Source organism: Vipera berus, assembly GCF_964194415.1.
Source record: "Vipera berus genome assembly, chromosome: 6".
Lineage (NCBI taxonomy): Eukaryota > Metazoa > Chordata > Lepidosauria > Squamata > Viperidae > Vipera > Vipera berus.
Genome location: NC_138208.1, coordinates 72,027,342 through 72,044,237, shown reverse-complemented (window position 1 = coordinate 72,044,237; position 16,896 = coordinate 72,027,342). Strand labels below are relative to the sequence as shown.

General features: G+C 38.8%; 1 protein-coding gene across 2 annotated transcripts in view; it reads left to right on the top strand.

The window, feature by feature from the left end:
• The first annotated feature begins 2,166 nt into the window (after nucleotides 1-2,166).
• Nucleotides 2,167-16,896, top strand: part of BRAF (B-Raf proto-oncogene, serine/threonine kinase) — a 57,164-nt gene continuing 42,434 nt past the window's right edge. For both annotated transcript variants that reach the window (XM_081331156.1, XM_081331157.1), the window contains exons 1-2: nucleotides 2,167-2,426; nucleotides 13,996-14,097. In XM_081331156.1, the coding sequence (XP_081187282.1) occupies nucleotides 2,286-2,426; nucleotides 13,996-14,097 (243 nt within the window). In that variant the 5' untranslated portion in view covers nucleotides 2,167-2,285. The remainder of the gene's footprint in view (nucleotides 2,427-13,995; nucleotides 14,098-16,896) is intronic.

Below are 16,896 nucleotides of genomic sequence, written 5' to 3'. Positions count from 1 at the left end.
ATATTCATGTTATTATATTTTGTACAAATCACAGATTTGAGTCTTCAAAGGCAACCTCATATTTAGCCCAGTGAGGTGGTTCATATGAGTACAAGAACAATAATGTATGAGTTACCGCCCCGGGGTTTCTTGCTATAGGTAGGGCTATAATTGGTACACCACCTAACGATTGGTAACAGTTCCCAGCCACAGCACACACATTTATAATTAAACCCTCATCCTTCCTTTCCTGCAGGTTTCCATCAATTTCTATGCATTGGCAAGAGAGGGAAAGTAACAAAATGTATGTCATGTCATCATAATGCAAAGCTGTGATTGGGATAGTTTTGTCTAGTGTTGGGATACAAGTAGGAAAGGCTCAAGTTTGCATCTTTAGGTTGCAATGTATGTTTTGTCATATTGTTTTAATTTATTAAAAAAATTAAAGGGACAGAATAAAGAGTTGTATAATGGTGTCTTCCAGAGTTATGGGAGGCTTGGGCAATATATCACCTTTAGACCTCCATATATTTCTTCATGCTATCCTCCTGCTATCTGCCAGGCAAGGAATGGAAAAGTAGCAATTAATCAAGATATCTCTGCTAAGCAAGAAGAAAGGAAATGCCAGCAAGGGAGAAGAGAAAGTGGGGAAGGGGAGTGGTGGTGGTGGGGAGGCTGCTGATCAAGGTAGTGTTAGTGATGGTGAAAAGACTGACAATTCAGTTAGACAGATGGGTGGATGGATGGATGGATGGATGGATAGACAGGCAGACAGATAACTTTAATGTCATTTTTTATTGGCATAATGATATACATTAAAAATGAAACTTAGTTGCTTGCTCTCAAAGTGTACACATACATAACACATTTAAACATACTATAAACAACATATGTATAGACCTAAACCCTTACATGCAAGTAACATATAAAAATTAAATACTAAAGGTGGAGTATCATATAGGGCCAAATGCTCTCAACTGAGTTATTCCACCAGGTCTTTGGAAAATACTGTGAGTTTGTTTGTGGGGAAGGGGTTGGGTTTTTTTTTTCTTTTCACTTAACAGAATTCATTAATTTGATTATCCAAGTTCTATATGACCTTCAAATATATTTGGATATTCTTATGCATAGTTTTTACTGTTTTGTTTTACTTAATGTATGGCCCTTGGAGTGTATGCCACTTAGGGACATTTGCACCTGGAGTAGCCTGTAAAATGCTAATAATTCATGCAGTACATGCATGCATGGATCTTTTCTTATCTTTTCTTATCACCTCAAACACAGTATTTTTCAAATAAACAGTTCATCTAGGGAATAGTTTATATCATGTAGAATAATCAAGTAGAGAAAGAAGACAATTATGAACCAGATGAATAAATTATTTTCTCATGCTTTAAAATTGGTTTAAACATAAAATATTACTGCAATCTTCATAATAGGACACAAATGACAGAAGTTAATCTAAAATATTTTATTTCCACATAGCTGAAGATCAGTTCTTCAGATCATGGAGACTAGCTAGGAGGCTGTTGAGGCAATATTTATAAGAAAACTCAGGTTTTTCACTAATATTATTCTCATTTCAGAGCGTGGGAGATTTGATTGCCATGTTTCAGAACGATGCTTATTTTTTATTTTGCGTTTGGGAGAATGCTCATTCTTTTAGCTTTACTTGTTAAATGTTGGCTAAAGCAGCGCTTCCTTACTAAGCAGCATCTGGTGTGATTAGATCCGGGCTGCGAAGATTCTAGATGGCAGCAAAGAGATACGAACGCCTCAAACTCTTTGCTGCCCTCCAGGGGTGGCCCAGATTTCTGCATTCCAGATCTGGTAGTTCTACAACAGCTTGCCTTTAAACGCATCGGTGTAATTCAGCCGATCGGGAGGAAAAAAAAGACACCTATCCCAACAAACGCGACCCGATTTTGGGAGAGGGGGGGGGGCCGTGGCGAAGCCATTCCGCGCATCTAAGGTTTCCCTAGATGACGTAGAGAAGAGGGGGCGCGTCGTGACGTCAGGGTGTTTCCCGGTGACGTTCTGCTGGGCATGCGCACCCGCGCGCGCGGCGATTCTGGGTGACGTCACGCTGGGGGCGTGACGTCGCGCTCCTCCCTCCCTGCCTGGAAGATTGGGTGGCTTGGGGAGCTTCTTCTGCCCCTCGTTCCACCCCGCCCTCCTTCCTTCCGCTACGGGTCGCATCTGGAGGCGGCCGGGTCGACAGGAGCGACACGGCTGGGCCTCCCCTCCTCCTCCTCCTCCCCGTCCCCCCTCTTGGCCCCCTCCTCTCCTCAGCGCTTCGTTCCAAGATGGCGGCGCTGAGCAGCAGCGGCAGCGCCGAGGGGGCATCGCTTTTCAACGGGGACATGGAACCCGAGCCGCCTCCGCCCGGGCCCTCCTACGCCGGGGGTAGCGGCAGCGCCGGAGGCGACTCTGCCATCCCGGAGGAGGTGAGGGCTGCCGTACCGTGAGGTGCGCGGGGAGGGGGGGCGGGTGTGAGGCAGGGAAAGGCCGGGCTTGGCATCTCAGCGCGCCGCTTTCTCTCTCAGCCTGTGGAGAGTCCCGGGTGTGAAAGCCCAGCTGCCTGAACCGCGGCGCACTGGGGCTATTTGCAGGGGCTTAAGCTGTGGAGCGGCGGTGAGGCGTCATGAGTGAGAGAGAGGGAAGGATGTTGTCCGAAGCCCCGGACGGCTTTGCGAGGCGATGAAGCCCGAAGCAAGAGGTTAGGCAGCCGGAGATGCTTAGGCTGAAGAGGGTCGATATCGTAGTTTGCCCCACTTGGCCAGCGTGAAAAAGGGTCCTTGGCCTGATTTATAGAACCTCCGTCGCAAGGAAAAAACCGTCTCTTGCTAATACAGCTTTTCTCGACCTAGTAGTGCCTTCCCGTTTTATTGCACTGCAGTTTCCATTAGCTCTCTGCAGGATGACAGGGATGGTGGAAGCTGTCGTCCAATTTCACAGGAGGGGGGGGGGATCAAGTTGGGGAAGACTGCGGTAGTGCTGTCCCACTGAACTGTTGGTACAGACACAGCTTAAACCAGCGTTTCCCAACCTTAGGAACTTGAAGATGCGTGGACTTCAACTCCCAGAATTCCCCAGCCAGCTATGCTGGCTGGGGAATTCTGGGAGTTGAAGTCCACGCATCTTCAAGTTCCTAAGGTTGGGAAACGCTGGCTTAAACTAAACAGCCCCTGGTAACCTTGGAAAACCTGATGGTGAAAATACAATAGTGAAATCCCCCCCAAAAGTTTAATTCAGCGACTTTCCATCAGAATCACCAGCCAGAGGAAATACTGCCGAATTGTTTTATTTCTATAGAGTAGAATACTCTGGATTTCTCTTCTCTTAAGTCTTTTCTTCCCTTTGCTTGATTCTTAGTAGTAATTGTCTGCCAAGAATAGATGTAACTGCAGGAACTCTGTCAATAACATCATCCTATCACTTCTTCATCCCTTTTCCTCACAAGTGCCGTAAGGACTTCTTTTGGCCCTAATGCATTACCCCAAGAGGGCAGAAGGTGCAAGGAGAGAAGAGATACCTGTCTGTGTTTTGTATAGCTGTCTCAGATAAATAGGCAGGGGAGGGGCTGTATTTCAGCAATTTATGGAATTAAAAGAAAGGTTGAACTGCTACCTTTTAAGTCAGAGGCATTAAAAGTTACCAGTGGATTGCACAAAATTTTTTACACACAAGCATACTCAGGACCTTAGCACAAATGGGACAAGTCTCTGGGTGTTTGGTTTCTTGTTGACAAAAAATGCAGCAGATTGTTCTTAGTACCCAAAACTGGATTCAGTGCAAAAATCTGTAATGCTCCTTTTAATGCAAAAGTTGACTATTTTATTCATCTGAATATTTTTACTAACTATCTAGCTCTAAAATAAAATACTGGGCTAGGAATAAAGGTGAATAGTTTTATAAATACATGCAAGTGTGATTTGCTGAATTATTTTTAGGTACATTTTACTTTTTGCATAACTACTTAGTATGAATTTCATTTGTCAAATATGCATCAGTTATTTTTGTATTGTGCTGTATAGTGTTTCTGGAGAAAACCAGCGTAGCTTTTAAATTGTATGCAGAATATGGTTGGAAAGAGATTAAGCTGAAATAGGTTTTTGAAATGAATATCCACAATTACTGTATTTATAATTTCATTTCCATAGGAATAATAGCAACTTGAAGATAAAGATATAATAAAGCAGTACAAGATCTTTTTAGATATGATACAGTTCCATACGAATTACTCCAGGTTGTTTTGTATATTTGATATTTTAATAATAATTTAATAACAAAACAATCTCTACTATAATAGGCTAAAGATAATATTCATCCAGCATTTTCTCACAGAAGCTTACTAGCCTCTGAGGTATTAAACAACAGTAGACGTATTTCTCTTCTGCAAAATAATATTTGGATCTGTGCTGTCCCAGCCCAGTGGTCCCATTAAATCTTCAAAGCTAATAGCTCTCAGTAGGCCTGTCCTTGAATTATACAAACTATTTTTAAAGTCATCTGATGAATGGTTGTAAATATAGGTTAATTATGCACTATGGAAAGTAATTTTTCTGTTCAAAATATCTTCCTTTCAGTTTCATTGGATAATCCCTGCATCTAAGTGTTGTAAAAGAGGAATAAAAAATTTCTGCCCATCCATCCATGTTTTCCATATCATGCATGATTTTATACAATCCAACCATGTATCTGGAGGAGGTGGATGGCACACAAATCTAATAAACAAATCTTGTCTGCCCTTAGTTAACTTTTCTTTAAACTGAAGTTCCAGACTTTCTAGATTTTCTTGTAAATGTTTGAGTTCCTTGATGATTTTCATTGCCCTCTTCTACATTTTTTCCACATTGTTACATTGTGTTTTTTAAACTATTCCACATTCTGTATATGTGTACTATATCATTGATAGTTTTGTTTTCAATTCCTTTCCTGATGAACTGTTCCATGGAATTTGCTTTTTGCCGCTGCTGCAAATTGATCAGCATCTTCATTGAGATATCCACCATTACATCAAGATCTTTTTCCTGTTTTTTAGAACAGGAAACTTGAATTTGGCTTTTGCCCCTCTGTACACCACTCAGCACAGATAAATTGAATCATATTTGCTGTTCAATTGATCATTTTCTCAGTCTAAAGATATCTTTCTGGAGTTTCTGATGATTATTTTGGTTGTAATTTTCCTGAATAATTTAATATCATATATAAACTAACTCATTCCTTTCTCATCAGTCAAAATTATCTACTAGCTAAAAAGCATTTACTTCAACACAGATTCTTGAAAAATTCTCTTTTTTAATTTCTTCATTTCAAAAAATAGCCTATTTCTTCCTGCCCCTTGGCTTTGTTTTATCCATTTAGAAAGTCATAAAAGAACAAATCATCTTACATCCAAAGTGCCAAGTTTACTTAACAGTCTTTGATGAGGAACTTTTGCAAAGAGTCTCTGAAATTCCAAGTGCACAATGTTGACAGGTTTGTCTGCATCTGTGCAAAATCATACACATTCTCAAAAAAATTAGAAATTGGTGAGGCAAGATTTAGTTTTGCAGATTCCGTGCTGATTTCCTTAAGCAAGGCTTCTCCATGTGTCTAGCTTATTTGTTTTTTTTTATGTTAAACTAACAGGTGTATGATTTCACATGTTAGTTGGCTATTGACTAGGGCTTGTTTTGGTAAAACAATTTATAATTATCCATAAATACTTCCCATATGACTGTATATCAGGATTATTTTACCTTTCAAGAAAGTTCAGCTAATCTTTTGTTTTGAAGCTGTGGTTGGATTATTTGGGTAGTAAATGCATGTGATTCCAGACGATTTTGCTTTTTTTAGTTATGTTATATGTCTGTTTTTTGGCTTGATTAATCAATATGGTGATTAAGAGTGAACAACAATACATTATTTGAAGAGGACATCTTGATTCGTTTGTTTGCATGTGTATTCTATATACTAAGGATTAATCTGTCTGGATGTACTGCTGGTGGAATGTTGTCTGCCTGGTGTTTGATAGTTCACTTACTTATATAGCTCAGATTTGTTAGCAAAACCAGAATGCTTCTCTTGGTGGCTTTTGTTTAGCTTGTTAGTTGTGAACTATGTATCCACAATGGTCTCGTCTGAGAAGCCTTTATTAAACAGAATACAGCTGGAAATGGATTGAGCTCAGCCAGGCAGTTATTGAAGGGCCAAGAGCAAATTCAGTAACCTATGTCTTGGAATGAATTTCTTGTAGTTGATACCACCTGAATAATATCTAAACTAGGTTGGTAATTGAAAATTACATAGCTTGCCAACTCATCTTTTTGCTGTAGGGTTATTCAAGGAATACGTATAAAGTTATTATTTCATAATAAACCTGGCATGCACATGATGGAAAGTACCTTTCCCTCCCAAATTATTGCAATAATTGAGAAAAAACTAATTTATTGTTACAGTGTATCTGTTTATGTAATGGATAGAGCTAGTCCATTATGCCATTAAAAGTAAACAGCTGTTTTTTAGCAATTCAAGACTTGTTTTATTTTACTCTCTAAATAACTGAATCTTGTCTAGGATTCAAATAAGTTTTTGGAGAGCAGAATAACAGAGTTGGAAGGGACCTTGGAGGTCTTCTAGTCCACCCTATACCATTCCAGAAAATTGGCTATCCAGTCTCTTCTTAAAAGCCTCCAGTGATAGAGCATCCACAACTTCTGAAGGCAAGTGGTTCCACTGATTAATTGTTCTCAGTGTTAGGAAATTTCTCCTTAGTTCTAGGTTGCTTCTCTCCTTGATTAGTTTCCATCCATTGTTTCTTGTCTTGTCTTCTGCTGCTTTGGAAAATAGGTTGACCCCCACTTCTTTGTGGCAGCCCCTCAAATATTGAAACACTGTTATCTCACCCCTAGCCCTTCTTTTTACTACACTAGACTAACCCAATTCCTGCAACTGTTCTTATTCTGAATAATAATTAGAACCAAATGTGTATAAATATAAATACTCTTTATCTTGTTCAGTTTATTTAATAAAATAAGCATTTTAAATGAGGAGATAATACATTAATAATAGTAATAACTAATAATACATTAAACTCTTGATTGTTGTATCAGACTTTGAAATAAAAAAATTGTGATTACCTTGTCATCATGCCTCGTATACACTTCCTATAAATGGTAACTTGTATAAATATATAACAACTACTGATTCAATATTGAAAATATTACACTTGTTTGGGGAAGGGGTTCTGCTTCCAACTATCATAACTCTTCATGCTCATATATTATTCCTGGAGTAAATTATGAATTATTATTGAACATATATTTGTGCCTTCACTTTCTTAGAAAGTATTATTTCTGGATTTCTCTAAATGCCTTGCAATGTAAATGAGGTTTGCAGAAAAATTCAAGCAAAATTATATTTATGTATGCTTATAAACATATTTGAGACTGCTAACAGAATGATTTGCACTGAACAAAATAATTATTGAGGTTTTGATAAAATTGCTGGCCACACATTTATTCAGATTTCTGTTTTAAAAGTTTCTTTGCTTCCCTAATTGCCTAGAATATAGAAAGAGTAATAAAAACATGTGAATCAAAATGAAGTTATGTAGTCCACACATAATTAATGGTTCAAGTATTTTTCTTCCTGCAACAGCTGTTCCATTTTCTAGATGCCCACATTTTCTCATAATGATACTGAAGTTTTATTTCATATAAATGTTGAAATAACTACTTACTAAGTTATCATGGTAAGAGTATCACATGGCATGTCCTTGCAGTAGAAGTGAACAGTACTAGTTACTGAGGTAAAAAGTGAGCGTTTACATTTTCAAGCTATTATTAGAAAGCCTCCCTGCATTTTGTTTTACATATTTTATCGCTATATTAAAATGCCTCAATGTGCAACATTTCAAATTTATAATGCTTCTAACCGTATTGGTTGTCAAAAATAGGAGCTGGACTTCTGCAAATTCTGGAAATCTACATGTTCTCCTACATTTGCTTTAGCTTACAGCCATACTTCAATAAGCCTTCATTTTCAATATAACCTTGTGATGATATGGAGTATGATAACCTAGCTCTTAAATTTTTTTTTTTATTGAAAAGTTTTATCATACATTTTATCTTTGACAGTCCCCCCTACCCCTCCCCTATCCCTCCCTCCGTACCCCTCCCCCCCTCCCCACCCCACCCCCCCCCCCCGACTTCCCAGAGCTAAGTACAAGGTATAAAAAACAAAAAAAGAATCATAAACAACCATATGCTAACAATCATAGACTCTAAAATCTATCACTCTCTAGCTCACATAGGATAACTACAAACACTATTAATATAGAATATATATAAAAAAACAGAAAAAAAAAGAAAGGAAGACTTATTCAAATACTACCTGAAACTTCTTAATCCCATATTTGTTCTGGATATACTCAATCCATTCCTCTTAACAGTTTAATAGCCTCCTTAGACTTCACAACCTCTAAATTCAAAATCCAAGCCTTTTCTTTTTCCTTTATTTCATTCCCCAATTCTTCCCTCCTAGCTTCCACAGCACATCTATGTTTATTGTTCATATATATCAACACCCCTCTCAAATAGGCCTTGCTAGCATCCCAAACCATATCCATAGAGGTGCCCTTATTCATATTAATTTCAAAAAAAACAAAACCCTTCATCCGCTGTTTACATTCTTCCACATTTCTCTGGTTTCTAAACAAATTCTCATCTACGCGCCACGAGCGCCTATCTCTATTGTCCTTATAAATCTCTAGCCAAACTGGGCTATGATCAGAAATAGTTCTTACACATATCTTCACCTTCTTAATCCTTAAAAAAAAGTCATTTGTCAACAAAATAAAATCGATCCTGAAAAAAAATTGATGTCTGTCAGAAAAAAAAAAGTATAATCCTTTTCATGCGAATGTCTTTCACGCCAAATATCTCGCAGTTCCAAGTCATCCTTCATTTCAAAAAAGGATTTAGACAGTCTAACATGACTTGGGCCCATCTGTACATCCAAAACACCATTCCAATCCCCCATAAAAATAAAAATTTTATAATCCAACTGGGTAAACTTTGTTTGAAATAAACTAAAAAAGTCAACTTGTTGTTAATTAGGAGCATAAAATCCAACTAAAAGCATCTTTTTACCTACTAGTAGCAAGTCTATCATAACGTATCTTCCATGCTTATCTGCTTCAATTAAGTCCACTGTTAAAGCACTTTTAAGATAAACAACCACTCCATTTTTCTTATTCATTGCAGAAGCAACAAATTGCGTGCCCAACCTTGAGTTCGATAAATACTTTTGGTCCACAACCCTAATATACGTTTCTTGCAAACTTATAACATCTATCTTGAATTGTTTTAAATATTAAAAAAAACTTTCTTCCTCTTCTGTGATGAATTTAGTCCATTAACGTTCCAAATTAAAAATTTAGTTGCCATGCATATCATCCCAAAGCTCTTGGAGCAGCTTAAATAGGACTATCTTTTTTAGGCCGTGCTCCTCCCACTACTTGGCTGTAAGTACATTTTGGAAATTCCATAGACTTCTGCTGATCTTATTCTTTTATTTTTTTTTGATCGTTTTAAAGCAGCACGCATCTCCCTCTGCTCTCTAGAATCATCCAAAGAAGTTGTAGCTTGATCTCCTCCAGCACCATTCTCCTCTGTCTGTCCATCTTCAGCCTCTTGGTGTTCTCCTTCTCCAGATCCCTTTGCAGCTTCCAGAAGTGATAGTGGGGTTGCTTTTAAAACGTTATTGTAAAAATCACGCGCCTGCATCACAGTAGCCAAACGGTACCTTTTACCTTCATGCATCACCATCAACCCAACTGGAATCTCCCATCTGAACCTTATATCTCGTTGCTTGAGCTCTTGCACTAAAAATGTAAAATCCTTCCTTCTCCTTAAAATCTTTGGAGGAATTTCTTTTAGAACCAAAACTTCTTGATCAGCAATCACGACTTTAGTACCATAAGCAGCTTGAATAACTTCATCTCTAATTTCCCTCTTTGCAAAATAAACCACCACATCTCTAGGTAGCTTTCTCTGTCTGGCAATCCATGAATTCACACGAAACACTTTATCCATGCCTCCCTTTATTTCAGATGCTGGCTGACTCAATACTACTTCCAAAGCCTCAGAAATCAGCTGCTTTAGATCTTCCTTAATATTCTCTTTTAAACCTCTGATTCTAACAGCGTACTGCATCTGGTAATATTGAGCAAGACTCAATTCTTTGTCCATTTTCTCTCTTAAATCTTCATTTTCCAGTACTTTTGCTTCTAATATGGCATTTTTTTGAATCAAATCTTCCACTTTTTCATCCAAATCTTCCACACATTCAGCCACTCTATACACTGAAGACAAAATGTCTACCTTCATCACTCTGAACTTCTCTTCCATCCTCTCTTCTATTCTCTCCTCCAATTTCTCCAACTTCTCCTCCATCTTTGCAAATTTATCACCCATTGCTTCCAGAATTACCTGGGCATATTTTCCAAGAGCATCTTGTAAATCCTTCGGTGTCAATACATCAGGAAGAAGCAACGCTTGCAATGATGACTGTTGCACCGGAGAAGTTCCAGCACTCCAAAGAGCTTTTGGAGGAGGTTTAGCCGCCATCTTTACTTTCACTTACTACGCACTTTCACTTTTAAATTCATAAAATCCATTAAGCTCGAAAGCAGCAATGAAAATCCTCTTCACCTTTTCCTCCTGTACCGCTCTGCCTGCTCCTTCTATTCCATGGTCTTTCCTTCTGGCAGGGGTGGTCGCAAACGCCTGGCTCTGCTCCAGAAATCACGGAGCAGAGACGCTGACCAGCTGGGAGCAGCCCAGGCTACGGGGGAGTTCGATCCTTCAGCCGCCCAAGCTTTAAGCTCAGGCGGCCCCGGAGAACTCAACCCCTACCTGGGGGCTCACCCCCTCCTCTTCTCCCGAGGAGGGGGCTTCAAATCCACCCGAACAGCTGATCGGCGCTGTTTCGGGTGGAAATAGCACAGCTGAGCCGCGGGCAGCCCGAAAGGGCTGTCTCCGGTGCCGTGCCGCCACCGGAAGCCCAACCTAGCTCTTAAATTTGATTTGAAAGGAAGAGCAAATATTATTCACAGTGGATTTCCAAGAAAGAATAAATATGAATCTCCTTAAAATGTGTTTAAGTATTTTTGTGGCTCAACTTTTTTCCTTTCAGATGCCATCTAAGAAAAGTCAACATAATAATAATGTGGCCCCTCCTTACCTGAAAAGTTGCTGATAAAACATTTGTTATACAGAATTTCAACCATAGTAAAAGCATTGAATTTTCATATACCACAAAGATCTGGTTACTCTCCCAGGTCTGTCTTCTCCAAATTCTGTAGGCTTTTTTAAACTACTATTCTGGTCCTTTTTATTGGGACATGTCCCCAGAATAGGGGACTATTAATTGACACTTAGAACTTTAAGGTACGGCCTCCCAAAGGAGGCTTTTTAACATTTACATGAAGCTGTTTGAGTAGTTTGATACATAATGCCATCAATATGTTGATGACAGCAGCTCTATTGGGTTTTCCATTCAGTTCCAAGGAAGCTATTTGTCCCCTTGAAATTTGCCTTAGCTCAATAATTCGTTGGAGAAGAGAGGACAAAATTAAATTAAATCTGAATAAGATGGAGGTTGACAAATAGAAAACTGAACTCGAGGATCAAGGATGGCTTATACTTTTCCTGAAAAAGCAAATTCTTAGTGTGGAAGTACTTTTTAATTCTCAGCTGACGCCAGAATCAGAAGTGATAGCAGTGGCAACTGTGAGGTTGTCATGAATAGTATATAAAAGTTGAATGGTTGTAGAATATTCAGTAGTCAAGTTAATATAAGTTAATGTTGCTAACCAGTCCAAGGTAGATGAACGAAATAATTTCTGCACAGAATTATATGTGCTGCTTATCAGTGACCAGTCTTCCTGATAGGAAGATGCAGGAATTACACTCAGACTAGAGAAGGCACTCTGTCAGGAGTTATGTTTGAAGGCCACTCTCAGAGCTTTGAAAAATTGGAAAGTACCAATAAACGAGAATATTTGTAACTCAGGGTTGAAATGAGAGGTCCTGGGTGTTCTCTGATATTGATTATTTTCTTGCAGGTATTTCATTACCCAAACTAGGTAACACCATCAGTACTAGTACTAGTACTAGTACTACTACTACTACTACTACTACTACTACTACTAATAATAATAATAATAATAATAATAATAATAATAATAGAAATATCTGCAAGAAAGCAACCAAGCACCAAGGACCTCTTAAAATTGGAAAGATTCTTATCTTTCCCCAGGCTTTTTAATTGGTAAAATAATTGATTCCAGTATGGTTTTTTTCATTAATTTTCAACTGCAGTTTTAAAACTATGTTCTCTTTTAAAATAATTATTAACCATCTTTAGTGCTCATCAGAACTGAAGGATAAGATGTTGCTAAGCACATTGATTTGTGCTTTAGATTGTAAGCCGCCCTGAGTCTTCGGAGAATGGCGGGATATAAATGGGATTTTAAAAAAAATTCCAATAGAAAAATAGTTCTAGAGTTCTGTTCTCCAAATTTTGACAGATGGTTAAGTCTCTAGTGATTGCATGAACATTCAGTGTATTGTCTTTTTTTTTCAGAAGCAAGTACTTAAATTCTTAGGTGTTGTTTTTGGCTCATTGTTACTGCTTTTATATGTATTTTATAAATAGCTCCCTTTACAGTACCAAAGTAATAATCATATCAATGCTGACAAAAGAATAGAAGCAGACATAAGATAGCTTACGTTGTTTCTTACAGAAATTTCTTGCAACACAGTTACAAATTTATTCATGCTTTGGACTCTCAGATCTAGTCTCAGTGATTTCCATGGACATATCTATATAGGTAGTCCTCAATTTACAACCATTCATTTAGTGACCTTTGAAAGTTACAAGGGCACTGAAAACAGTGATTTATGACTATTTTTCACACTTAAGACCATTGCAGCATCCCCATGAACACATATCAAAATCTGGATGCCTGTGTCCTGGACTCATGTGATCACCTTTTACGACCTTCAATGCCAACGGGAAGCCAGATTTACTTCACAACCATGTCATTAACTTAATAACTGCAGTGGTTCACTTAACAGCCCTGGCAAGAAAGGTTATATAATGGGGCAAAACTCATTTAACAACTGTCTTGCTTAGTTATGGAAATTTTGGGCACAATTGTGGTTGTAGGTCGATGGCTATCTGTATAGTTTGCTTGGCAACAGCAGGGAAATCATTGGCCATAGCTGCTTTCTGACATTTTTTTTTTACTTCTCACGGCAGCCTACAACCTTCCAATAGTTACCCATGCTCTTGATCATCTGTGCAACACATTTGCACTATGCCCTTTTATTGAGTAGGCATCAGGTCTTACTCCCAGCCACTAAATATATTCCTGGTTGTATTGTGTGCTGTATGTTGTTAGTTGCGAAGTGTCCAACCCATCGCGACCCCATGGACAACGTTCCTTCAGGCCTTCCTGTCCTCTACCATCTTCTGGAGTCCATTTAAGCTCATGCCTACTGCTTCAGTGACTCCATCCAGCCACCTCATTCTCTGTTGTCCCTTTCTTCTCTTGCCCTCAACCTTTCCCAGCATCAGGCTCTTCTCCAGTGAGTCCTTCCTTCTCATTAGGTGGTCAAAGTATTTGAGTTTCAGGTTCAGTATCTGGCCTTCTAAAGAGCAGTCATGGTTCATCTCCTCTAGGACTGACCGGTTTGATCGCCTTGCAGTCCAAGGGACTCGCAGGTATCTTGTCCAGCACCATGCTACATAAGTGCTAGTTAAGTGAAGTTTAAGAGATAGAAAATTATTGAGCAGTTGTTTTAGGTTGCATTACATATGTAGTGACTACATAAATGCACACACATCATAGCTGACAACATTAGTAAGTGAATTGGTCATTAGCATGTATTTGAGATACTAAGTTTAAAAAAATTTAATATATTTTACTAAGTATATTGAAATATTTCCTGTTTTTTCTAGGTGTGGAATATCAAACAGATGATTAAGTTAACCCAAGAACACATAGAAGCTCTACTAGACAAGTTTGGAGGAGAACACAATCCACCCTCAATCTATTTGGAGGTAAGTATTCAGTTAGAAATCATTATTATTGTTGTTATTATATAAGTTTTCTGCTTATTAAAAATGTCAAAGTACCTATAGGTTTATGTTGTTAAAGCAGGTGGCTGTGCATGAGTGATAAAGCAGACAAAGTCTAACAACAGTCTAAGCTTTAGCAAGAGACTTCCACACACCAAAGGATATAAAAAAAGGTTTGAATATGAATCAGGTTTGGGCTAGTCTAAATCTGCAGGATCAACTATCACAGGGCCAATTCTTTCCTACTGTCTCGTGAGTTCTGAGCATTTACAGGTTTTGGGCCACTTCCCTTGCTTATTCTTCTTGTAAAATGGCACCCAGCTGTCCTGTCAAGAGGTTTTGATGTTGAAGTAATGCGTAGAATGAATAATGAAGGAAAAATAGGACATAGGATGAAGGCAGTAAGAATCAGAAGAGTTAAGAGAACGTTAAATGGCATAAAACCGATAGGTGGAATAGGATAATAACAAAAATTAAAAATGGTTAAGAAAAAAAGGAGCTGATAAGTGATGTGACTTGGTGTTGACATGGAGTTGTCCTTCCATAGCAGCAAAGGTTGACAAGAGAACAGAAGTAGAAATAACAATTGCCTTTGGCTAGTATCTTTTGGGAACTATAAGATAAAGCCGCAGCTGTCATCTGTGGCTGAATAGCTGCCGCTTTATCTTATCTGCTGGAGAATGGAGGCAGGAATTGGAGGGTCTTGTGAAAAGCAGTAACAGAGGTAGAAACTAGGTAGAAAAACAAAGGTGAGTGACATGGCAGATATGGGTGACCTGGGACGCATGTGAGAACATGGAGATGTGCTAACTCAAGAACTTTGTGCCAGCAAAGTTATCTCAAAGCTGATCTGTAGGATTTACATGGAAGGTATAAACAGAACATCAAAACTTTTGGCCTAAGGTTCTGTTTGGAAGCAAAAGCAAACTGGATACAATGTAAAAACTCTGTGTGAGAATTGATTCCTGGACTGGGACAGTAGGGGAAGGAATCTCCAAGTGAGATGCACGGTGAATAATTAAATTGAAATTGCAATAGTTGAAATTGAAGACAGGTAATAAATATGTATTGTATGACTGGGAACTCAAAGAATTGTTGGGTTTGATGGGTTCAATAGAGTAGCAAAATTGGTCCACGTACTGTGTTCTGACAATTAAAATGATGAGCATACAAATGCAGAGAGATACAAGTGTAGGAGGCAGGAGAATGGAGAACCATATTGATTCAATGTTTTATAGAGGAAAGTATGGCTGAGAGAACTAGGAGAGCACCAGGGTTTCAGGCTGCTGCTGAAATGCAAGATAAAATGCATCCACTCATAATCTAATGTTGGATATGTTTTTAGATCTTGTATTATTGAGATCTGGCTTCGTAGCAATGGAGATATGCCCTGTCATAGATGTGCCTTCCTGGGTTTCAGGTCCTGTAGCAGCCACAATGCTAAGATCTGGAGAAGTATTGCTGTGAGCATTCAGAAGACCTTAGCAGTGAGCAAGAGCACAATTCTGGCAATAACTGGATGTGAGTGTCTGTACATGACATTAAGCCAGCTCTTAGGCTTCTGCACATGGTCTGACCACTCTGCTATCTAGCAATTGCCCTTCAAAACTTTTAGACTTCCTTCCTAAACTGATGCTAAGGTCATTTGATGTTTTAGGGGGACTTCAGCTTCCATACTTTAGATACGGAGCTTGGATTCGCTTGAAAATGGCAACCATGGGCTTGTCCTGGTAATCTTAACAAAGGTAGACTCACAAAGGTAGATACACTCTTTAATTTTTGCTCCAGGGCAGATGAAACTTGATTGGAATATGGGGGACATTAATTTTGTCCTTTGCCATGGCCAGAGCACTTTCATGGTCAGGCTGCAGATTTTGAGCATCCTGGACATTTGTGAGAGCAGTAGACCTGTTAAGGTGGTTTCTCTCAAAATATTGATGAAGGCCATGACATTAATGCTAGATGAGCTTCTGACAGTCCTCCAAATCATGGTTTAAAGATCTAACATATGCTTTCTTTCCTCCAATTAACGTGATTCCCACATGCTCTATTTAGTGCTTGATAATTCTATCATTTGAATTGGCAAACCATGATAGAATGTATTTCAGACTCTGATTTTGTCTCTGGTTTTGAAGATAAGTTGCTGATGTGGACATTGCCTTTCAGCAAAAGTCATAGTTTCTGCAAAGGAGAAAGAAGAGATGCCTGGAGTTACCAGTGGAGGAAGGTGAAGAGTGAATCCAATTGAGCATGACTAAGAACTTATATTAGGGTTTACACTGTGGCAATAAGGATAGCAAAATTATTTTTTCTTTGCCCTTATTGCTGGTAGCTGCACAGCAACCTAGTTCAGGGAGAACAAATCCCTGCTGAGCAGGGACAGATTGCAGACCATATGCAGGGTTATTGTGAGGAATATTTTTGCTATTTGGCAGATAAAATAGCTCGGATTCACTCAGAGTTGGATTCTGACTGGACAGTGCCCAAAACAAGGCCTTTCATAGTTATGTAGAGCAAGTTTTATTCTGTGACTCTCAAGGAAATGGACAGGAGTTTTCAGTTTTCAACTAAGCCAGAGATCCCCAACCTTTTGGGCACCAGGGACCAGTTATGTGGAGAGAGGTTTTTCTGTGGACTGGAGGGGGCGTGGTTTTATGTACTGCCTGCATCCCATGGATAGGGCTTTCCTTGTTTGTGCAGACCGGTTGCTGGCATGCCACGGCTTGGTATCGGTCCATATTCTACAGATATCAGTTTGAATTTTTAATATGGTACTGTAAA